Source organism: Marmota flaviventris, chromosome 7 (genome assembly GCF_047511675.1).
Source record: "Marmota flaviventris isolate mMarFla1 chromosome 7, mMarFla1.hap1, whole genome shotgun sequence".
NCBI lineage: Eukaryota > Metazoa > Chordata > Mammalia > Rodentia > Sciuridae > Marmota > Marmota flaviventris.
In genome coordinates this window covers 2,911,958-2,937,146 of record NC_092504.1, presented here as the reverse complement: position 1 = coordinate 2,937,146, position 25,189 = coordinate 2,911,958, and the positions used below count along the sequence as shown (strand labels likewise).

The window sequence follows — 25,189 nt, the reverse complement described above, 5'->3', positions numbered from 1 at the left end:
ACAAGAAATGTTACAAGGCCATGCATAGGCATCATCAAACGAACGGCCCAAGAAACCAGGCCAGTGCTCAGCACACAGCAGATGTGTCAGGGCAGGACTCTCCAGAGAGAATGAATCTGTATAGTCCCTAGAGCAACAGAGAAGAAGGTAGCCTGGGGGGTGGTCAGTGCCCAGAGACAGAAAGCAGTCAACAGGAGCCAAGGCAGGTCAGGAGTACCCAGCTGCCTCCCGCCTAAGTAGCTCACCTTGTTTTCTTGATCAGCAGACTCAACAGCTTCATCTCTTGATACAAACTTATCCACACTGCTGTCAGAAGGCTGTCTGCTGTGACCCATGCTTTCCAATAAATGACCTTGTTGAAGGGCTTCAAAAATAAAAAAATAAAGATTGACAAGCTTCCAATAAAGACACTCATGCACAGCTACACAATAATCATATAAAAGCACAATTTAGATCAAGAAAGTATGATCATTCCTAAATGGGCCATTTTGATCTGCTGTTGACAATTCCAAAAACAAAGGTACCAAAAGGCTTGTTCTTAGAAGCAAGATGAAATTAAGAAGTCAAGGCTGAAAGCAAGAGCACTTCCCGTGCAGCACCTATGGCTGGCTCACCCAGAGAGGAGCCCCTGAAGGCTTCCGAGGCCTCATCAGGAAGAGCCCCTGCAGCTTCCTCCTCATCCTCCTGCGGCAGTCCGAGCTGCATGCCCGAGGACTGGCTGTCAGCACCGTCTAAAACCTAATGGAACAAAGGGGTCTGTGAGCATTCTGAAGTGTGATCACTAAGGTGCCAGCCCTCCAATGCAGCAAGGCAAAAGCCACAAACAGCACAGGGCATGTGACACACACAAAACCAAGACCACGCAGTGCGCATCAACATATGTGTAGAAACCACCAAGAGTGTGCTGCACATCCACAACTGTATTTAAGCTTTACAACTCTGAAATTTCAAAAATATTCCAAACAAAAAACTTCTCTCATTGATATAAAAACAAAAAACCCAATGAAAACTCATGTCTCTGAGAATAAATTTTATGGTAACTTAGAAATAAAGACAACACTTCTCAACAAAAATAAGTGCTATTGTTTAGCCATAAGCTCGGATCATAATTCCATCCTGTTAAACATCTCATATCCACTTGAAATCTTCTGTATGATTTATCTGAAAAAAATGATCAATGGCTTCTAAGACGACTAGTAAATTACTATTGAAATGATTATACTACTGTATCATTTTTTAAAAAAACATTCCAAATTCCTCATGAAAGAAAAAAGGAAAAAAAAAAAAAATCAAGCTACCTACTCAAAAGCAATGAAGAAAGGTATTTCCTCTGCCTACCTCCTGAAGGCTGACCTCCCACAGGTTGAGCTAGTTAATAACATTCACTGCCCAGAAGGCTGTCTGCTGTGGAATGGAAGCACCACACATCCTCCATGCTTCACGTGCAGTGCCTCCTTCGTCTCCAAGAGACACAGTACCCATCAGCCTCACCTTCATGGAACAGAAAAGTGAGACACAGAAGGGATACAGGACTCTGGGCCACACAGCCAGAGCCAAGGCTCCTCCCGGCACAGGGAGTGTGTGCATCCTGGCTCACTTTTCTCTGAGGCACTTCCTGCCACCTGCCTATGCACTTATTTATGTAATCTGCTGGTTTATCATCTGTCCTCAGCACATGAGCACTCTCTAGGAAAAGGGTGGGTAAATGATGGCCTAGGGGTCAAACCTGGCGCAGGGCCTACTTTCAAATAGGGGTTTACTGGAAGACCGTGCTGCCTGATGTTTACATGCTGCCTGAGTCAGCTTTCACACTCAGCAAGAGAGATGAGAGAAGCTGAACTGGCCACAGAGCCCACACAACCCACAATACCAACTGCGTTCTATCTGACCCCTTCTAGAAAGGTCTGACAACCCTTGCCCTGAATATCAGTCAAAGGAAAGAGGAGTTTCAGGCATTGGAGCTTAGACTTCACCCCCCACTTTTGGAACAATCCTAGAAAAGAGGTAATCAATGAATTTATCGTTTAAAAGATAAATTTAATTTAAAACAATTAAGAGATTAAACAATATGGAAGCACCTCATAAATTAGAAGAACCAGGCCAAGGGCAGACGCTTTGCTCCTTAAAGATCTGTGAGCTCAGAGCTCCAAGTTGAAGGCACATCAGGACAATAAGCTGCTGATGACAGCACAGGGGCAGGGGAGGCGACCAGCACTATTGTGGCCACATCTCAATGCATGCTCTACTCCTTATTTGTAATTCAGTGTTTTATATTCATTCCAGCATCTCATTTTAGAAATATTCTGCATAATTTAAAATTTAGAGACAAGCTGAAAAATTCACACCATGTCCTTAATAAAATATACTCAATAGTAGTAAAACATTTAATTACATAACTTCTTAAAATTAAACCTGGGATGTAAAAACAATTCCACTTCTGGGTATACATCCAAAAGAACAGAAAACAGAGATATATCAATGTCCCTGTTCAAAACAGCACAAATTTCAACAGTTAAAATATAGAAGCAATAAGCAAAATGTGGTCAATCCATATATAGAATATTGTTTAGGGTTAAAAAGCTGAGAAATTCTGACAACTACTAAGTGAAATCCTGACAGGATGAGAAATGAAACACGCCAAATGCAGAAGACCAACCCCACAGCTGTGTGAAGGACCCAAGCCATACTCGGGACAGAAAAGGGAACGGTGGTCTCCAGGGGCTGGAGAGGGGGTTAGGGTTCCGCAGAGGCAGAGTTCAAGTTTAGGGAAATGAAAAGAATGGCAGAGTTTGATGATGGTGATGGTTGCATGACAACGTTCAAATGTATTTCAATGCCACAGAACTTCACACCTCAAAATGGTCCAGACATCAATCCAAGCACCACTAAGGCAGGGGGTGGGGGTGGGGGACAAGGGTTAAGATAGTAAAATTTGTGTTATGCATACATTACTACAGTAAAAAAATAAAAAAGAAAAATAAGGGGCATAAAATTCAGCATACATTTGTACCAAAGTTTCTGATTAGACAACCCTGATTGTTGTCCATGAATAAAGGGACTGAAATTCATACTGTTATAAAATGGAATATGTTGAAGATGCTTCTGAAAAATCAAAAAAAGGGTTGAAAATAATTTACACTATTGTTATCAATCAAGTTTCTTGAAGACTACAGATTTATATAATAATGGGCTCCTTGGGAATTTAAAACACAATAAATTAAAGAGGGCCCAATAAAAGATCTTAAAGAAAGTCAAGTGAACATAGTTCAGCAGGGCTTACAATCAGCTCATCTAGTTTTTGACCCTCGTGTTCAAAAGACACTAGGCTGTTTCCTTGGTGAAGGTATCAGACAAGACCCAGCCCTCCATTAGAGACCTGAGCAGGCAGCCTCTGTGCTGTACTGTTACTGGTCGGGGGGTTGAGGTCAGACAGGAGAACAATGAGCAGGAGGACCCGGGTCTGGCCTCCAGGAAAGAGCTAAGGAGTACACACAGGAGCTCTGGAAGATGGTGAACCCTCTGCCCACTTACAATTTCAGAACTGTCAGAAGGGGTGACTGCTGAGTCAGGCCCTTCAGTGGTGGTCTGGGAGCTGTCGCTGATGGGCGAGGAGGCCTGGGTCCCATCGTTCAGATCCACGGCAGGGTCAGATGGGACAGCGCTGACCTGGCTGGAGCTGTGGCTCAAGATGTCCTCCTCATCCCCGTCAGTGGCAGCGCTGGCCAAGTCGCAGCCAGACAGATCCACAGAGTCCGTCTGCAGCGTGTGCTGCGACCGTGGCTGCTCCGTGATGATGTCATGACCCACAGACCCAGGAGCAGGGACCCCCGAAGCAGCAGCAAGCTCACCACCAATCTCGCCCTTCACAGAGGCTGAAGAAAAAGAAATGCTCACTGGTCAGGTGGCCAGAGAAAACTTCCACCAGGGCATGAGAGGTGTCCAAATAACAAAAAGTTCACTGCCATCATATATTCTAACTGCAAAGCATCCTGAAATACAGTAGAAACATGAAGTAGTAGCACACAGGGCTATCTTCAAACCTGACTACTGTAATCATAAAAGTAAGAAAACCTTCAATAGCAGATTTTTTTAAAAATTTATTTTTTAGTTTTTTAGATGGACACAATATCTTTATTTTATTTTTATGTGGTGCTGAGGATCAAACCAGAGTTTCACGCTTGCCAGGCAAGAGCGCTACCACTTGAGCCATATCCCGAGCCCTGCAGATGTTTTTTAAATGCTATGAATATTTTCAAGTGGCATTTCACTATAAAAAACAATGCTCAACACCAAGCAAAATGGTGGTCATCAAGAATACAAACAATAGGACTGGGGTTGTGGCTCAGTGGCAGAGTGTTCACCTAGCATGCGTGAGGCACTGAGTTCAATCCTCAGCACCACATAAAAATAAAGATATTGTGTCAACCTAAAACTAAAAAACAATTAAAAAAAAAAGAATACAAACAATAATAAATGCTGGAGAGAAAAAGGAACACTTTTGCACTACTGGTGAAAGTGTAAATTAGTACAACCACTTTGGAAATGCAGGCTCCTCAAAATAGTAGGCATGGAAACACCCTATGACCCAGCTGTACCACTCCTCGGTATTTACCCTGAAGAACTACAGTCATCTTACTGCAGTGACACATGCATACCCATGTTTACAGTAGCACAATTCACAGTAGCCAAACTACGGAACTAGCCTAGGTGTTTGTTCATCAGCAGATGAATGGATAAAGAAAAGAGGGTATGTACACACAAAAGAGTTTTATTTAGTAATAAAAAAAAAAATGAAATTATGTCAATTGCAAAAAAATGGATAGAACCTGAGACCATTATGTTAATCAAAATAAGCCAAATTCATGTGGTCAAGGGTCACATGTTTTCTCTTTTATGTGGAACCTAGAGAGGAAAAAGGCAAAGAAAGGTGGCGGCGTGGGGAGCTCATGAAAATCAAAGTGAAATCAGCAGAAAAAGGGAAAATGGGTGGGGGCGGGTAGAAAATGGGAAAGCAGGGTGGAGGTGCTGGTGAGTCATACTGGCCAAATTATATTGTTATTATTGTGTGCATGTACAAATATGTAACAACAAATCCCATCATATGTACAACAATAATGCACCAATAACAAATGTTCCAAGAGAAAAAAGAAAAAGGGCTTAGGGGTATGGCTTAATGGTAAAGTACCCTGGGTTCAATCCCTAATACCACACACATGAAAAAAGCAAATGTTTAAGTTCTTGAGCAACTTCTCCAGCCCTTGTAGGGCACAAACACCTGGGGCTCTAAGCTAGCAGTGGTCAGGAACAATGCCAGATTCTTAGTTGATCTGGGACATGTGCTTTCTTCCAAGCCCTACTTATTATCCCTAATCCAGTCCCAGTCTCCTGCAGGATAAATATATACCACATTTTCCTAGATTCACTTTTAAATTTCCATTCAGAAACAAAACAAAACAAAACACGACATAAAAACGACTTCAGGGGCTGGGGCCGTGCCTCAGTGGTAGAGCGCTTGCCTAGCATGTGTGAGGCACTGGGTTCGATTCTTAGCACCACATATAAATAAATAAATAAAGGTCCATTGACAACTAGAAAAATATTAAAAAAAAAAAAAAGGAAGAAAAACAAACTACTTCAAAATGATGGATCCACTGTGGGCAGTGGTCATTCCAGGGGGCAACTAGGTCAGGAGCACTTGAGGTTTATACTGTTTAATACAGGGATAATTTTTTGTTTTTATCTTTTTTAGTTTTATTATCAGAAATAAGATCTATCTTTATTTTGGAATATAAATGAAAGAACTTATGACTGGCTTTATCTGGATTTCCCTTCCCAAATACCTTGGGCCTATTTTTATCTATCTAAAAATATTATTTTGGATAGAATTACACATCGCAAACCACCTCATTTAATCGAGTTATTAATGTCTTAAGTTAAAAATTCATCTTTTATAGAAAAGCATAAAAAGAATTTAATTAGATAACTAAGTGTAAACAGAGGTAGTAGATTCTTCCAAGTTAAATCACCAACAGACGATTCCTTATCTCCTCCTCCTCAGCAGGACCCATCCTCCACCCACCAGCCCTACCAGGAGACAGTCATGCTCAGGGAGGATGAGCCTAACTTCACAACAGCCCCCATCACAGCACACACAGTCCTGCACATTTCAAAGTGAACATAAAAAGAGAACCTGGGAGAGCTTCCCACTATTTGAGCAGTCTTGACCCTACTGTGCCAGGCCTGACCAGTGCTCTTTGCTGGCTGAGGGGTGGGGGCGGGCCAAGGTGGGGACAGCAGATAAAAGTCAACACCAGCTACTTCCCGACAAAAACTACCTGCAAAAGCAGAGCTGCTGACATCAGACCTGGATTCCGAGTCATCCTCCAAGGCTTCTTCTTCTCCCATGAGCACTCTGCCTGATAAATAATGCAATCACAGTCCCTGTAAGTTTGCTGGGAGTAAGGACTTGAAAAATCAAATAAATATACATCCTAAACTGAAAATCATACTTAATTTATCCTCATAGTTTATGATCATACATGTTTATTCCTCTAAAAAAATTTTAAATAGAAACAATGCAAACATATTATGTTTAGAATACTATTAAATTCAAACCTATATGGAAAAACGTTAACAGCGATGATTGTCAACTGTACCACAAAATATTTTAATTATTAATAATTAATATCTTAATATTTACTAGTATTGCAAATAAATTTATATGACTATTTAACGTAAAATGGCAAGTTATAACTGAAAAGATCCAATTCTATTAGCAGTGAAATGTCCATCTCCTATATCCAATAGCACATCAGAATTTATACAAAAAAATTTTATATGTAAATAAAATGACTCTCATTTTATTATCTTCTAATTTTCTAGACTATGATTAATTACCAGAACTCAAGTACTATATGATGTTGAGAGAATGAATATTTAAGAAAGTTCTAAAAATATATTTTATAGTTCATATTCAAAATTACATTCATAAGGAAAAAAGAAACCAAAAGTTGAAATATGATTTAACTGGACACAACCATTATGGCTACACTACATATGAATGTCACTAAATGACACTATCTAAATAGTTACTGGCAATTTCTAATTTCTAACATAAGTCAGAGTTGTGCTAAACTTCCATAAACTTACATGACCTGACATTAGAAGCACAAAATAAAATCAGCAAAGGAAACCCAAAATCTAGGTAAAATGAATACAGCAACGTGGGATAAAACTAAACAATGGGGTCTTTTATCACAGAATAGTGAACGTGGACCTTAATACAGTCTTCATCCTCGAATTCAAGGGTGTACAAATATGTGCTGTGGAAGCCTCCCCAGGGCAGCCTCTTAGAAGGAACCAGGGCAGGCTGCAACCAGAGAAGAGATTCCAGGCCACCTCTGATCCTTACCCTTAGCCCACATCCAACACAACAATGCTTTTCATCTTCAGGAAAAATGTGCCACACTGGCACATTTCAATTTCACTTAAAAAAAAAAAAATTTTGTGACTGCCACAAAAATTTCTTAAAATAGGAAGGGGAACAACAACAACAAAAAAAAAAACCAGAAAAATATATGTAAAGACTGAAGAAATATCCATGTCCTAAGCACTTACAAGAGGGGAGAACAATTCATCTTAGTGATGTCAGTCATCTAATTCAGTGTCTCTGGAAAAATTACTAATAAATAATTTTTCAGAAATTTTGTTATGTGTCCAAAAATCTCTCCTATCGCAAGAACACAGAGACTGACTTTTCCCAGAATCCCACTGGTCTTTAAACAATTTCTATGTTTCTCTAAAATCACAGACTAAGGATTCCACACTATGATGGTTTCCAAATGTTTTGGTTTCTTTTGAGATGGGGCCTCGCTACGTGGCCCAGTCTTATCCCAAATTCCTGGATTCAAGTCATCCACCTGCGTCAGCCTCCCAAACAGCTGGGATTACAGGTACCAGCCACCTCACCCAGCTTGATTCCTAAGTACTGATTCCAAGATCTTTGAGGAAAGGCCTATGTAATTCAGAGACAGCAAGAATATTATTTTTATTAAGATCCCATTCAATATTGCAAGTAGTATTAGGCTCTCAAACACAAAGCACCACACACAGAAAAAGAATTAGTCTGATCAGATTTCAAAACAGAATGAAAGAAATGATTTCCTATAGAAATCCACAATGGAAAAGAAAATAATTGGTGCTGCTAGGGAGGGGGAGCATGGGAGGATTAGATGAATTCTAGATAGGGAAGAGGGGTGGGAGGGAAAGGAATGGGGCAGGGGATTAGCAAAGTCGATGGAATGTGATGGACATCATTATCCAAAGTACATGTATGAAGACTTGACACTTGGGTGTCAACATACTTTATATACGAACAGATATGAAAAATTGTGGTATACATGTGTGATAAGAATTGTAATGCAAAAAAGTACATTTATAAAGGCATGAATTAGCATGAACATACTTTATATACAAAGATAAGAAAAACTGTACTTTGTGTAATAAGAATTGTAATGCATTCCGCTGTCGTGTATTTAAAAGAATAAAACTAAAAAAAAAACTGTGAATGAAAACTATCAGATTATATCAGAAACACACTAACAATAAAAATGAGGGCTGGGGATATAGCTCAAGCGGTAGCACGCTTGCCTGGCATGCGTGCGGCCCGGGTTCGATCCTCAACACCACATACAAACAAAGATGTTGTGTCTGCCGAAAACTAAAAAATAAATATTAAAATTCTCTCTCTCTCTCTCAAAAAATAAATAAATAAATAAATATGAATTAGTTATAGCAGAACATTTTGATATGTACAAAATTAAAATATGGCTAACAAATGACAACTGGGCCTAAATTAATTAACTACAAAAGATACTATCTAATAACATTCCTAATACTAAGCAAATTTATTAGGAGGGTAAGTTGCCTTTATAAAATACAACACATTCTCTAGAAGTAGGAGCTGCCTAGCCTGCATGTGTAAAGTTTTGCTGGATCACAGACATGTCCAATTGCTTATATATCATCTGTAATTGCTTTCCTGCCACAGGAAAGTTGAACACTTGCAAAAGAGACCCCCTGGCTCATAAGGCAAAAATATTTATTGTTTATCCCTTTATAGAAAAAGTTTATTGATCTCTGACCTAAGGCATTAAAAACTTAATGCTGAAAACAATAAAATATCATAACCAAGAAAAAGAAAGAAATTGATGACAAAACAATTCTGATAGAGAAGCAATTTTAAAAAGCCACCCTACATAGCCTCAGACCTAGTTCCCAGATTCTAGCAACATCTGCCCACACAACCACTCTACTAGTGAAGATAGGACCAGATATGTCATGGAGACAGAGGAAAAGCAGTGAGGTTCAACACAAAGTTTAGATTTCTGAAATCATTACCTTTTTGTTTTCTTGAAAGGATAGGGCTGCATGAAGAACTCCCTCCAGCTGCAAATCATAGAAAGTAACAGATGAAAGAAAGGTAATAAGCTGCTAAAATCTAGAAGAAATTTTAAAAACATCAAAAAATTTATTCAACTTTAAAACAAGGGAAAATATGAGCATATTTCCATAGGAAGTGCTAAAATACCAAAGTTCCACACTTTAATTTTAGTATAAAAGTTACATTTACATTCAAATATAGTTCTAAAAGTATGATTAAAATGTCAAGAGTTAAATTAAGTTGCATTTTAGAAGTCAAATCAAAACTATTTAGAGATCTCAGATTTTTTGCCCAACTAATAATTAAGCATAAATTTTCATTGGAAAAATCATTAGGGATGAGTATTTCCACCAATTAGCTCTGAGGCATGTATTACATAGAGAAAAGAGTCCTTCAATGCAAAGGACAGCAGAGCCTATTAAAGTTTTCTGCTCAGGGCATACATGTACGTTTACAAAGCAGCAATCAGATGTCTAAATTCCAAGTGTCTAAGTGTGTCCATGCAGCAAATAAAGACCTTGTTAGGTGTGCTCACACACTGCAGCAGCCTAGGAGAGGCCCGGGGTCAGAAGCATCCCCCCAAAGGTCTGCTGTACCCCAGGCTCACTTTTGCAGGCTGAGATGCAGGGTTTCCCAGCTAGCCCAGCTCCCAGGGCCACCTCAGGTGAGTAAGGGCTCACCAAGCTCCCTGCTCTAGAATTCAGCCCCTCAGGGAATCAGGGTCCAACTCTCTCAAAAAGAGCAGACTGGGCTGGGGAGGTGCCTTGTGGAAGGGCTCAAAATCATAGGGATTTTCTAAAGTCAGAAAACACAGGGCACAAGGAACTATACAACTGTCATGCAGACTTGAAGATACCATCTTGGGCAAATTAGCACAAGGTCCTAGGAATATTTTCCCTAATGTTTTCATTTAATGACACCTAAAAATCCAAGGGAGGGGTAGCCAAATCAGAAGCAGAGCCAGGAGGCCAGATTTTAAATGTTTGGTCTCATTCTTCACCTCTCTTTCTAAACTTTAGGTCTTCTGTTGGTAAAGCCTACACTGCAAGTCTACGCAAAGAACTGGGTGCGGATCCACAATGCAACAGAAGGTCACAAGCATACCACACAATTAGCTATGGCAGAACTCACTGAGAACCTGAGAACACACCTAGAAGTTCCACAATGCTCCTGCTGCGGCTTCGACCCTGGGCATCCTCCTGAGCCGCAGCAAGCTGCCCAAGGCCCCCTGGCGTGGTCAGTGCTTGCAGCAGCTCTGGAGGGGGTGTGCGGAAGAGCTGCTGCAAGAGCTCCAGCGCCCCTGTCACCACGTTGTGGTCTTGGTGCTGCGTGTGATGCAAAGTCAGTTCATAAACCTAGAAACGGAGGCAGATATCAGTCCCAGCTTTCACTTTGTCTTTCAACAGGCCTTTGCAGGCAAAGGTTGAGCCTAGAATTTTTACTTCCAGTCTCTTCTTTATCACCTCTATCACTGTGGGCATTAGTTTCCAGGTTGCTTCCTAAATTCCTATGATTTTTCATTGGCTCATTTTTGTTGTTTTTGTTTTAGGAGTGGGAGGAATACCAGGGACTGAACTCAGGGGGCCCTTGACCAGTAAGCCACATCCCTAGCCCTTTTTTGTATTGTGAGTTGCTTAGTGCCTCACTTTTGCTGAGGCTGGCTTTGAACTTGGAATACTCCTGCCTCAGCCTCCTGAGCTGCTGAGATTGCTGGGATTACAGGCGTGCCCAGCAGCACACTGTTGTTATTGTTTTTAATAATTATAGATGGCCAGAATACCTTTAGTTTACTTGTTATGCAGTGCTAAGGATTGAACCCAGTGCCTCAGAGGTGCTAGGCAAGCCGTCTGGCACTGAGCCGCGCCCCAGCCCCCCACTGCATATTCTTTAAAGTAAACAGCAGCAAGTCAATTCACATCTCCATTTTCTGAAACTGGAAAGAGGGGCAACCCCAAGAGACACTGAGGTGGAGTCAGGTGAACACATTCAACAATCAGAAACATGACAGAGGCCAACAGAGTCACCCGAAATTTTAAAGGCATATGTCAAACCTCATTAGTGATTTTAATACTCAATCACAATTCATATGAACAAAATGAATTACTTTTTCACTTCAGAGTTACCAAATGAAACACAAGCAGCCCAGTTAAATTTGAATTTCAGAAAACAATAATTTTGTAGTATAAGTATGTCCCACTGATTTGGAAAATACTTATATTACAAAATTACTATTTATCTGAAATTCAAATTTCACTGGCATTTTGTAATTTTATTTGCTAAACTGGCCAACCCTGCCTTTACTATCATAAAATACATTTTAAAAAATCAGTAAAGTACAAAATAAAAAGGCAAAGTCCCCCAGGGAGCTACCTTTAATCCTTGATTTCCATTCTGATGGAAACCTCCACAACCCTAAATCATGGGGTTGGTGAGTTGAAGTCCACAGGCCACATCTGGCTCAGGCCTGCTTTTCCTGTTTCACTGGAACTCATCATACCTATGGCTGTGTATGGCCACTGTCATGTTACAATAGTACAGCCGAGTAGCTGCAATGGGCATGGTAAGGCCTGCAGAACTTAGAATATTTACTCTCTGGCCCCTGATAGAAAATGCTTGTGGAGGTGCTGGGGCTGGGGCTCAGTGGGAAAGCACTTGCCTTGCATGTGTGAGGCACTGGGTTTAATCCTCAGCATCACATAAAAATAAATAAATAAAATAAAGTGTTTTTTTTTTTTTTTTTTAAAGAATGCTTTAAAAATAAAAATTAAAAAAGAAAAGAAAATGCTTACAGACCCTGTTGAGGTAGTCAACTTAGACCTGTGATGTGAAGCTGCCAATCTGAATAGGAGACCACTGCCCATGTTCCTTCACCTCCTTTACTGCTCTAGAAAGGTCAGCAACAGTGCTACTTCATACTGCCCAGACTGACCACATGCACATGCTGCTATTTAAGACTACATGAATAAACTCCACCTGGAAGTCTAAAACTCAGCTTTATCACGTGCACATACCAGTATTTACTCCAAAGCCTATTAAAGTAATAATTCAAAAAGAAGTATGTTATTATTACTGTGTCACTTAAAATCTTCCAAGAGTAATGGTCAAATAGATTCTCTTTCATTTCATTACATACTTAAAATTATTCTACATTTTAGGGGCTGGGAATGTGGCTCAGTGGGAGAGCACCTGCCTAGCATGCATGAGGCCCTGCTTCACAGTTGGACCATCAAGTTTCCTCTATAAATCTTGCTGGTTTTCATGGAATCACTCACTGCCTCTTCCCCTCTCCTTGTGAACAACACGGGGATATGCTTCCCTTTCCCAGCTTCTTGGTCATATTATTTGTCACAAGGCATGCTTCTTGAGTTCCTACTACATGCTACACAACAGTCATCACAGGATTGTTTTGAATACACTCCCGGGTTAAAGATTTGCTCTCTTGAATTTGTTAAATGTGTTTCTCCTTTTTGTGGAATACACCTTTAATTTTTTTCAAAAAGCACACTGAGCTCCTGCCAGTCTACCAAAGTCTACATTCTGCCCTAACATGCTTAGTGTACGACCCTGCCCAGATAAGTGCACTAGACCGTGGGGAGACGCTGCAGCAGAAATGCTCCCTGCATTCCCAGTAGCTGCCCCACCCCAATGCCTTGCACACAGTGGGCACTAAAGCAGTATTCACTGAATGGAATAGCACATTTCATAACCCCTGGTTTTAAAACAGGCTAAGAGCAGTCCCTATGCCAGGTGGGGGGGACTCTAAAGGGCTTAATGTGATACATTGCACCTTTACGTGAAATGACAATGACACATAGACGTCACAGGCTAGAGGTGGCCTCTTGGGATGGAACCCAACAGTCATGTTCCAGAGCCCACAATGCTGGCCTGTGGCTCTGCCTCTTTTCATCCAAATTAACTGGGTCTTGAAGTGTGTGCCATTTTTAAGTGTAGAGACTAGAATCACCTCCATGGCTCCCACCTGGACAAGCTGCTCTGCAGAGGGAGAAACTTCCATCTCTTTCCGCGTCACCCCAAAGCTGCCTTTCAGGCTTGTGTCCTTGACCTGCTGCTGCAACAAGGGCACCAGATACCTCAATGTGAGCAGCACACCAAGGATCAGGAGCGTGGGGTGTTCTTCCTCCACAGGAACCAGCAGACCTACAAAGGCAGCCACATTCTTGTTTTTAACAGCTGATCTGCTGCTTGGAGACGCATGGTATAATTTTTTGTAAAGAAGAGACCACAGGAGAGCCTAACCCCAAGGCTGGTAGCAAAGGCTAAAAGGGCACAAACGTTACAGGGAGCTGAAGCACAGCCTCAGGTCCCATGAATGGAGAGCCAGGCTGGGAAGGAAGGTGGGGCTAACACTGGCCTATACCCACTGCCTGGTGTCCTTGGGCACAGATGCATTCTGCATGAGTTCAAAGACCCCATGGGAACTCAGAGCAGCCCCAATGCAGCTCATATCAACCCATTAGCCAGCGGTCCAGCCTAGAAGCAAAGGGATCATATGGTGTTAAAGATTTTCAAAGGTCTATCTTGTGTAAGCAATGGTGATGGGTCCGCTCACTTGCCCGCATCTTACCTAGGAGCACATTTAGGAGCCAGCTGTAAAAGTACTGTGTCCTCCGAGAGTGCTGACAGATGCTCACTGCTGAGCCAGCTGCTGTCCGCCGAACAGTGGGTGAACTTGACTTCAGATTTGCTATAAAAGCCTTTAACAGAACCTATGAAAGTGAAAATCCAATCTGATGAAAGAAGAGTTCCCTATGAAGCTTACCACATATTTCATAAAACTAGACTTGACTTAGGAGCTTGGGGCTAGAGGAATAGCTTGGTGGTAGAGTGCTTGCCTTGCTTGTGCAAGGCCCTGGGTTTGATCTCCAGAACTGCAAAAAAACAAAAATAAAAAGAACTAGGAGCTTCAAATTCTTGCAGAGTATAAATAATAAATAATTAAAATGTTCCCAATAACTGAATGGAAGAACTCCAAGCTTGAGAGAGTTAAGAGCAATTTACAAACATAAACTATACTAGTGACTTGACTCAGCATCTATATTCTCTCTCTGACGGCAGAGGCCTCGGATTCCAGAAAATATGTATTCACATTATTTGGGCACAGGGTGAGTAATGACACTATATAAAAAAGAGTTAAAAAAATCAACAACTTTGAAATAAAGGAAAAAAAGACAACTAGACACTATAACAATGTCCTGGACTAAGAGACACCTGGAAAAGTGCTAGAAGGTGTTCTCAGGTTGGTGTGTCTGCAAAGGGGAAACATTTGTGACCTGACTGGCTGCAATAGCATAGTACCCACAGTTGTCCCAAGAAATCAAGAACCAAGGCGTTCTCACTGGACGTCCAGGATAAGACTAAGGAGAAGGGCAATAAGTTCAACCAATTAAGTCTTGACAAAAACTCTCCAAAGAATGACAAAGAGGAGCTGGGGCTGTAGTTCAGCAGCAGAGCGCTTGCCTAGCATGTGTGAGGCATTGGGTTCAATCCTCAGCACCACATAAAAATAAACAAATAAAATAAAGACATTCTGTCCATCTACAACTATTAAAAAAAAAATGACCACCTAGAGCTGCATTCATGTGGGGACCAAGTTACTTAAGAATATTCATTCACATAGGCTGGGGTTGCAACTCAGTGGTAGAGCACTCACCTAGCATGTGTGAGGCACTGGGTTCGATCCTCAGCACCACATAAAAATAAATATATAAAATGAAGATTATAAAAAAAAGAATATCCATTCCCAGAGCTAGGTGTGACACAATGGAAGAGCCTAGCATGTATGAAGCCCTGGGTTCCATTCCCAGCACCACCAAAAACAACAACAACAACAAAACTCATTTTGCTCTCAGGAATGACAGCTCAGCACTGGGTCTGCATGGAGTCCAACTGATCCTGAGCAGGGATTCATCAGGGCAATACCCAGGCAAACAGCATAGATGCATCTACTAGCAGTGGATTATAAGGGTCTCCTCAAAAGTGAGGTTGCATAAACTGGTTCTCAGAGGCTTATCAAGCTTCAGTGACTTCTGGATTAGACTCTAGGACTTGAGAAGCAAAGGACTAGTCTCCTACCATGGAAACCCCTAATAGTATGTAGCCTGCCATTTCCCCCTGGACATCATGTAGAGAATCCATCAACTCTGACAAACTTTTTTAGCTGCAAGACAAGATATTGACATCTTAAAAGAACTCCTTTGGGCTGGGGATGTGGCTCAAGCGGTAGCGCGCTCGCCTGGCGTGCGTGCGGCCCGGGTTCGATCCTCAGCACCACATACAAAGATGTTGTGTCCGCCAAAAACTAAAAAATAAATATTAAAATTCTCTCTCTCTCTCTCTTTAAAAAAAAAAAAAGAACTCCTTTGAAACGTGCACATGCACACTATTGAAAAAGTAAATTAACAATCATTCTACATTAATCCAAATTTCTAAGCACAAGGAACACTAAGCACTATTATGAATAGCCAGTCCACTGTGAAACTAAACAGTTTTGGATAAGACATAATAAAATCTAAAATAAATAAATAAATAAAATCTGACCTGAGAGCTCCAAGGGGACTTCTAAAAACTAAACCTCTACAATCCCAAGAACATTCTAGCTGAAAGGAGGTGTTAAACTAGGCTTAAGTACTTCTCAGAATAGTGGAAGGGTATGTGCTACATGGAGGGCTCCACTTTTCAAAACGCATCCATGACATATTTCCTAGAGTACTTCAAAAGGGAAAAGATGCATAAATCATTAAACTTTAGAGTCAAGAGTATTTAGGATCCTCAGCACCACATAAAAATAAATAAAGATAGTGGGTCCATCTTATAAAAAAAAAAAAAAAAAAGAGTACTTAGGGACTGGAAATGGCAATTACAACCACAATGTGATATCAGAATAATCAGTGTTCAGAACTAAATGACTGCCAGAGAGCGCTTGCCTTGCATGTGTGAGGCACTGGGTTCAATCCTTAGCACCACATTAAAAATAAACAAATAAAATGAATAAATTCTGTCCATCTACAACTACAAAAAAAAAAAAAAAAAAAAGAAATGCTTTTAAAAAAAAGAAAGAAAGAAAAAGAACTAACTGAATGCTAGGCACAGTGGTGCATGCCTATAATCCTAGCGGCCCGGGAGACTAAGGCAGAAGGATCCAGGAGGAGGATTTGAGTTCAAAGCCAGCCTCAGCAAAACTGAGGTGCTAAGCAATCATGAGACCCTGCCTCTAAATAAAATATAAACAGGGCTGGGGATGGGGCTCAGTGGTTGAGTGCCCCTGAATACAATCCCCGGTACCCGCCCCCCCAAAATGAACTAAACTACTGACAACTGCCGTACAGAGCACCTGGAGTCAACTGTGACCAATGAGTAGGGCAGCTAAGTGGTATCCACTGCAGCTAAATGTGCCCTGCAACCCTAGCAACTCCACCTCCAGGGAGCCCCAACAGAAAATGACACATGTGCTCCAAAAACATGTAAGAATGCTAACAGCAGTGTAGGCGGATGTGAGAAATAACGCAAACGTCCAGTTACAACAAAATGGACAAGCTGAGGCTCATGCACACAACAGAATGCCCACAGCTGGGAAACCACTCGAACTGCTAACACACAGGACAACACAGCAGACTCTCAAGCTGAACGTGCACAGAGGAGATGGACAAAAAGAACACATGCTATATAAAATTTATATATAAATATATAAATTCTGCATATATAGAATTTAAAAACAGATTCACTCTGGCATTAGAAGCCAGGACAGTGACTATCTCTGAGGAAAAGGGGAAGAGTGGTAACAGGGAGAAAGCACAGGGGGTTTCCAGTGTGCATATAAGATTCTGTTTTCTGACCTGGGTGCTGGCTACTATGTAAGTTCATTTTGTAATTATTCATCAAGGGCTACACTTATTGATTTGCACACTGTTCTACTTTTACTTTGTATATCCAGGGGTGAAAAATCCAAAGTCAAGAACTCTGAATATTTGGTAATCCTGAGAGTAAAAATGCACCCACCACAGCCTAGGAGACTTCTGATCTAACATGAACCTCCACTACCCAGAAACCCCACAAGAATCAAGTAAAGAAGTTTTTTAAAGAATACATTTATAAGGGCAGAAAGAAGAGCACAGGTGCCAACAATCTTTGGAAGGTAGAAAGTAACAAGTGGTAACTGGCTGACCCAGAACATAGGAAGAAGGTCAGACACAAGCTTTTCTGGAGGATGAGTGGAAAGTTATGAAGGCTCCCCAAAAAAGCAAGTGCACACTGTCAGGAAGAATTTGATACAGGCATTTTGAAACATATCCTCCATCCTAGAACAAGAGTCACCTCACAGTCACTCTGACTCAGCCTGACCTAAATAATACTCCATCATCATGCAAAGAAAGGAAATTGCTATCTGGGGCTGGAATCATGAAAATACCTGGTTCAACATGGAATAGTGACCACCTCGAAGAATAGAGGTAATGACTAAAAGGACTCTTCCCTAGCAATGGCTTAACTGCAAAAGTTACCCCCTCCCTCAGGCCCCTATAACTACTCCAGATGGGTCTCAGTCTCCACTGGGCCCTCCTCTGCTGGTCTATCCCAAATAAACCTGTGTTGCTATTGATCCGCCTCCTCTCTATTTCCTTCATTCAGTTCTTTCCTTATACATCCAAGAAACAGAACTCCAAGAGAAGCCAGAAGCAATGGCATACTGTGATCCCAGTGACTCAAGAGGCTGAAGCAGGAGGATCACAAGTTCAAAGACAGCCCCAGCAATTCAGCAAGACCCTGACTCTAAATGAAATATGAAAAGGGCTGAGGATGTGGCTCAGTGGTTAAGTGCTCCTGGTGCACCCACCCAGCAAAAGTAAAGGAATCTCCCAGAATTTAAAGGCATATTTCCAAATTAAAGGCCTACCAAGTACCCAGCAACCCACCTCCCCAAAATGAAAAGCTTTCAAAGATTAAGGCATCAGGTCAGGGAACTTCCCATAACCATGCTGTGGACTGCAAGATGATAGGACAAAGACTTCACATTCCTGAGGAAAAATGATTTCCATTCCAAAATGCTATACCCAACCAAGAGAGATAAAGGCATTTATAGGAATGCAAAATATTCCTCCCATTCATCCCTCTAAGGAAGCTACTAGAGGATGTGCTCTACCAAAATAGGGGAGCAGACCTAGAAAAATAAAGGCATCCACGGCTCAATCACAAGTGCCACACACACTCACACACAAAAAAAGATATGCCATCCACGTATCAGGCATCAATAAGAGAGCAGTAAGGCAATTTCCAGGGCAAAGACAGGCCCAGGAACTGATCTGGCAACAGACTTAATGAGCAACTGTCCAGACTAAGGAAAGCTGAGAATTCTAAGACAAGTGTACTGAGGTAAAAGGATCCAATAAACTACCTATCATGTAGAAAGCTGTACTGAGATGCATCTTACAAAGCCATCAGAAGGTGTAAAATGATGTAAATGGCCAGTGAATATAAGTGAAAAAGAAGCAACTACTGGGGCTGGGATTGTGGCTCAGCGGTAGAGTGCTCGCCTAGCATGCGCAGGGCCCTGGGTCCGATCCTTAGCACCACAAAAAAATAATAACTGAATGGAATAAAGGTACTGTGTCCAACTACAACTAAAAAAATAAATATTAAAAAAAAAAGCAACTACTAACTCTAGAAAAACAAAAGGCTGTATGAAGAAATATAATCATACCTAACCAGCTGTGACTATTTACTTCGACATAATAATGTATACACTGAATACTGATATAATGTTAGTGAAAAGAGAGGAGAAGGATTAGGACTAAATTCATCTCTTCTAAAGTAAAAAGTGTCTAAAATTTTAAAATCCAAAAATAACAGTCTAAGCATGTTGTTTAGAAATGTGGAGGTAAACACCAGAAGAAACAAAGAGATGTGGCTGCCTCTGAGACACAGGATTAGGAGAAGTAGAGGGACTAGTGTCTTTATTTATTTATAATCCTTTTAATAATCCTGGATTATGTTTTTTGAACAAACATAAATGGGTAAAGGGACAGGGGAATAAATAGGAAGAAGTTAAGTCAGTAGCAACTCTATATAAAAACAAACAACAACAACAAAAAGGTTAGCATCATCTTACTTAAATGGTAAACTAAGTTACAGGATTAGAAGAACTACCAAAATATCCACCATCTGCCTCGTCTCTGCCCTGTCAGAGTTATCCAAAAGGTGACTGTCCACAAGAGGACCCCCATGACTGGTGGGCACACTGGGGATGTGCAGTTCTCAAGTCCTGAGACTTCCCAGGAGCATCTGCCCCCAACCCAAAGAGGGAGAATAAAATAACAGCAGTGGTAGCTACCATTGAACATAATTCAATTACTAAATTCTTTATATTCATAATCTCCCTTCATTATTTCAAAAGCCTATGAAACTGGTTTTTAATATTACCTTAGTATTAACTTCAAAAGGGGGTACTGGAAATGAAACTTTAACAAATATGTTGTTGCATGTATGAATATGTAACAACAAATCCCACTATTATGTATAGCTATAATGAATCAATTTTAAAAATTTTAAAAAAGAAAACTTCAAAAGCTCAGAGAAGGGGCTGGGGATGTGGCTCAAGTGGTAGCGCGCTCGCCTGGCATGCGTGCGGCCCGGGTTCGATCCTCAGCACCACATACAAACAAAGATGTTGTGTCTGCCAAAAACTAAAAAATAAATATCAAAAAATTTTCTCTCTCTCTCTTTAAAAAAAAAAAAAGCTCAGAGAAAAACCACGAGAAGTTGAATAATTTACGCAAGGTCACACAGCTAATGACAGCAGTCTCAGCTAACACCTGAGCACTTCCTAGAGGCCAGGTCCTATACTACATTCCACATGCACACAGTTCCTGCACTCCCAGAATGGCCTTCATGCCCTGCTTTTCAGAAGAGGACAGGGACAAGTGAAGAGCTATTGGGTAATTTGTGTAAAGGGAAAGAGATGGTCAACAGGGCAGAATTCTAGTTGCAGTCTAATCCCCAGAGCACTGCTCTCACCTCTGCATTCCATGACCTCCCTGGAAGACAACTCAATCCCAGGACTTGACCACAAAAATGGAGAAGGCCTAAAATCCTGCAATCTGCAAAACGTGTGACACAATCACAACCTCCGGATGTAATGAAGGAAATACTAAAGCAGGACTTAGGTTGCTTGTTAGGATAAAGCATAAACAGGAAGCCAAGGAGGCCCTGGCAGCTGCTGGGCACTCATACACTCACAGGGCACACAGCAAGCTCTCCTACCTGCAGACCTGGTATCATCCGTTTCTTTCCTCAGCTAGGTTAAGGAGCCAATTCAGTATGCCAAAAAACAATCTGCTCTAGAAAAATACCTTTGGAATTTATATCTATAGGCCATCTCCCTATTCAACTTTTCACCCCGTGATAGGAAAGTAAAAGTGAAAAAAGGCTTTTGGGGTACCTCAAAATGACACAAATGGTGTTAGCTGAATTAAGAAGCATAATACAACTAAGAAATCCTCTCAAGTGACAGCCTGTCCAAAAATCCTGAGCCCTGAAAGACTCCTTCCCTGTGTCATTAGCACATGTGTGCCTAGAGGTGCAATCAGACCTTGATTTCATTGTCATTTGCAAAGTTGCCAAAAGAAGCCATGATTTTGGGAACAGCTGCAGCCAAGGTCTCCTGTACTGATTCCTCAGGTCTCTTGCTTGTTCGAGTCAGGCATGGCAGGAGGTTCACCAGGTAAGGCCTGTGTACACAAAATAATATGTCATTATTCAGGTGTTCTCTAACAAGAAATAGAAGCAATCAGTTCCCTGTTAGCAAAAACCCAGTTTTACCAGCAAAATGGTCCTTAATGGAGATTATACAAGGTTCAGCTAAAGGAACAGGAAGTCTAACCACAGATGAGGTTCAACTGTCCTCCATCTTTCCCATGGTCACAAAGGACTATAAGAAGCTGGGTTTAAAAATCATTTGCAATAGATTACAATAGTTGTTAAAATACCATGAGTTTCAACTGGAAAACAATCGATAGTATAAACAAACACTGAAAACAAAAATTTTTAGAAGTAAATAAAGTTTTTCTTTTTTTTTCTTGCAATATTGGGGACTGAACTGTGGGCTGCTCAACCACGGAACTACACCTCAGCCCTTTCCATTTTATATTTTGAGACAGTGTCTTGGTAAGTTCTCAGGCTGGTCTCAAACTTATAATCCTCCTGCCTTGGCCTCCCAAGTTAAAGATGGGCATCAACTTGCCCTGCTGAATAAAGCTTTCTTAAAATAGGAGCATGACAAACTTGAAAAAAATATTCAAACCAAATGAGGGCTTCAAGATATGGTCTGGCCCTCTAGAGGGAAAAACAGAACATGTAAGGTACAAGGAGTGAGTCACAGAACTGACAGATAAGGCCAGAAAACTTCACTGAACAGATTCTTGGCCATGAGGGGTAGAAGATGCCCAGGTGCCTGCAGGGGCATGGCAGTATGCAGGGCCAGAGCACTGAGGCAGGGACTTCTAAATGGAAACAGCAGGGGACTCTGGGGATATATCAGACAACCTGACTTGATGGAAGAACTAAAACCAGGCCAGTGAGTCAACACTGTAATGACAGGGCCAGTGGGGGCCACACTGTCTAGGCCAGGGTGAGGACTCTGGATTTTATCTGAACAGCACTGGGCAATGAGTAAAAGAGTTTCACAAAAGGAATGGTAGCACAATTTTGTATTTTTAAGATCACTTTTGGTTGCTATGTGGTGAAACTGCAATGCATTGCTTCAGAAATACAACAAAATAATTTCAAAATAAAGATAGCTGGGTTTAGAGAGTAGCTCAGTGGTACAGCATGTTTAGCAGGCCCCAGGCCCTGGACAAAATGGACAATAAAAGGAAAAGGGTTTTGTAAAAAGAAATGTCCTTATTGACTGTACCTCTGCAGCCACATGAGATTCTTACTGAAACTCAACCTAAATGAAATATATCATTGTTCCTAATAACGGTGGGAGTTTAGGCCACTCTATAGGTCACCCAGGGTGAAGCCAAGGGTCTCCGGGACATCTGAAGGTCTTGTGGGTTAAGGAAAAGAAATGACGAAAGTGGTGCTTGTGCTCTCTCAATCAACTATCAGAACTGTTTCACTGGTCAGGATGTCACGCACAGTTTAACGCCCATCTTCGAATCCACTAAACAGACAAAGCCTACTTTTCTATGACTCTTATACTTGGTAACAATGAGGTTGGTGAGCAACTACTATGTGCAGATCCCATCACTGGTTTGGGAATGCAGCAGAGAACAAGATGGGAAGACTACTGCTGCCCTAGACCACATACCTCTTAATTCTCTCTTGAGGAAGGATGGGACAGGAAACCAAGAGTGCACTACTATAGCATGCAAGAACAAGCTGGCCAATTGCTGACTGCAATTTAGAGGCGCAGAAGTGGGTCATTTCAGAGAGACTGGAAAGGGAGACCTCTGAAGAAGGGACACGTGAGCTGGGACAACAGATCAGCAAAAGCTGGCCACCCACCAAAAATAGTGACAAACATAACCCAGAGAGGTACAACTTACCTGCATTTCTGAGGCCGAACCAGGTGAGCCAGCTCTGCAAATCTCCACAGGGCAGCACGCAGGCTTCGAGAGGCACCATTCTGCATGGGTTTAAGGAGGGACATGTTACATTTAAGAGCCACATGTATTAGTCACCAAGAGGGCTGCATATAGGCAAAGCATACACTTTCATTGTTACTTTCCGAGTTTAAAGAAAAGTCCAGATAGATGTGTAAAACTTTTGGTAACTGCTTCTAAGATTCTGAGGTCCAGTGGGCTTCAATTATAAAAATATCAAAAACCAAATTGCCATTTTAAAGTCCTATCTCATCTAACAAAAATTAAGAGTAAGCATTTGGACAGTAAAATCTACCTTGCCAAACAATATTTCCTCCTAACAATTTTACTTATTAACTGAAATATAAAAATTCACATAATCCTGCTCAAAACAGTGAAATAGTACCATCTTTTCAAGAATGGAAAGTAAGGGCTCACCTTTTTAATTTCCTTATAGAGTTCTAATTGTAGCCTCGGAAGATTAGAATCCATCAAAGCCTACAAGGAAACACAAAGAGATATGCTCATAGAAGACAGTCCATTTACAGTTCTAAACAAAGCTAAAAGCAACCAAAATTTTAATTTGGGGACAATGTAAAATATAATAAGAACTACATTAGGAAGCTATTCACTAAGAAGCAAATTCATGCCAGGCGTGCTGGTGCTTGCCTATAATCCGCCTGTAATCCCAGCAGCTCAGGAGACTGAGGCAGGAGGATCTTGAGTTCAAAGCCAGCTCTCAACAACTTACTGAGGCCCTAAGAAACTCAGCGAGACCCTGTCTCTAAATAAAATACAAAAAAGGGCTGGGGATGTGGCTCAGTGATTAAGCACCCCTGGGTGCAATCTCTGGTACTAAAAAACAAAAAAAAAAAAAGCAAATTCACACAGGACATTACTGAAAACACTAGACATACTACATAATATCAAAACTAAAATAAATCAAAGTTCTCACAGTTCTCACAGTTCTCACAGGAAACCTTCATTCTTTTCATTCTGTCAGATAACAACAGCCCAGGCGATGGGCACCCTGGGAAGTTTGCAGGGCTGGGGGGCTAAGGGCACGCTGTAGGATCTCAGCCCCTCGCTGTGGTGGGAAACAGTTTCTGGAACAGAAACATCCTTCCTGCAGGCCTGGCCTCCTCACTTGCTGGCTGGGATGTTCATTGGCCCCCAACCCCAGTGCCAACAAGGAGCCTCATGGTCCTTGCAGCTCATTTCTTACGAGTCCCTACTCACTTCAGGACTAAACCAGCAATTATGTCCACGTGCCCACTTGAACCTCTAACCATGGCTGATGGCATGAAGTCCCCAACAGAGAAGGGCTGCCCCACTCTCATCCTGGAAAGCTTCTCTTCTAAAATGGCACTGCAAATGCTGGCCTACTGAGAGTCGAGACTGGAACAAGCCCTTTCTCACAGTGCTGCACAGCGCCTCATGCCCAGTGACAAAGCTGGTCCTAGTGGGTCACCCACTAGGCCAGCAAAAGACATTCAAAAGCAGGGGCACACTTTAGGAGACTGATTCTGAAGTATGACAATGGCTCAGAAACTTTAAAATCCTGATTCCACTGACGCAGGAAACTTTACAATCCCGATTCTACTGTCGCAGTTCATTCTGGAAGTCTTTAAATGAGCAAACCAAACTAGACAAATATATTAAAACACAATTTCTCAAACAAATCAGAAGCCTTAGCAAAGTTTGAGTTAGCTTCATAAATGCTTTGTAACCCAATACCAAACTTATAACAAGAAAAAACTAAACTCAACTCTTCTCAGAGCAGTGATGCAGCCCACCTGTGCTTCATCCTCCATTGCACCTGCTTCCATGCTCATGGCCAGACCCAGCCCACAGCCTGGCTGCCTCATGGTCCTGGCCCCAATGCCACCACCGGAGCTTGGGCCCTATTCTCCTGGACTGTGCAGGCAAGGATCCTTGTTTGGTTCTCTCTACTAGGCTTCTCTCTACTCCTCACCAGGTCCTGCTTCCAACACAAAGCCCTACTCTGGCCAGGCACAATGGCACAGGCTTGCAAATCCCAGTAGCTCAGGAGGATTGCAAGTTCAAAGCCAGCCTCAGCAACTTAACCAGGCCCTAAAGGAACTTAGCAAGATACTGTCTCTAAATTATAAAAAAAAAAAAAAAAAAAGGC

At 41.5% G+C, this 25,189-nt stretch overlaps 1 protein-coding gene across 1 annotated transcript in view; it reads right to left on the bottom strand.

The window, feature by feature from the left end:
- Positions 1-25,189, bottom strand: part of Htt (huntingtin) — a 140,567-nt gene that overhangs the window by 83,895 nt on the left and 31,483 nt on the right. The window contains exons 4-14 of the mRNA XM_027939971.3: positions 23,476-23,535; positions 23,002-23,081; positions 21,042-21,180; positions 14,028-14,169; positions 13,422-13,600; positions 10,593-10,797; positions 9,400-9,447; positions 6,336-6,416; positions 3,532-3,872; positions 615-738; positions 246-364 (exon numbers count right to left, since the gene is read on the bottom strand). Coding sequence (XP_027795772.3) covers positions 246-364; positions 615-738; positions 3,532-3,872; positions 6,336-6,416; positions 9,400-9,447; positions 10,593-10,797; positions 13,422-13,600; positions 14,028-14,169; positions 21,042-21,180; positions 23,002-23,081; positions 23,476-23,535 — 1,518 coding nt within the window. The remainder of the gene's footprint in view (positions 1-245; positions 365-614; positions 739-3,531; positions 3,873-6,335; positions 6,417-9,399; positions 9,448-10,592; positions 10,798-13,421; positions 13,601-14,027; positions 14,170-21,041; positions 21,181-23,001; positions 23,082-23,475; positions 23,536-25,189) is intronic.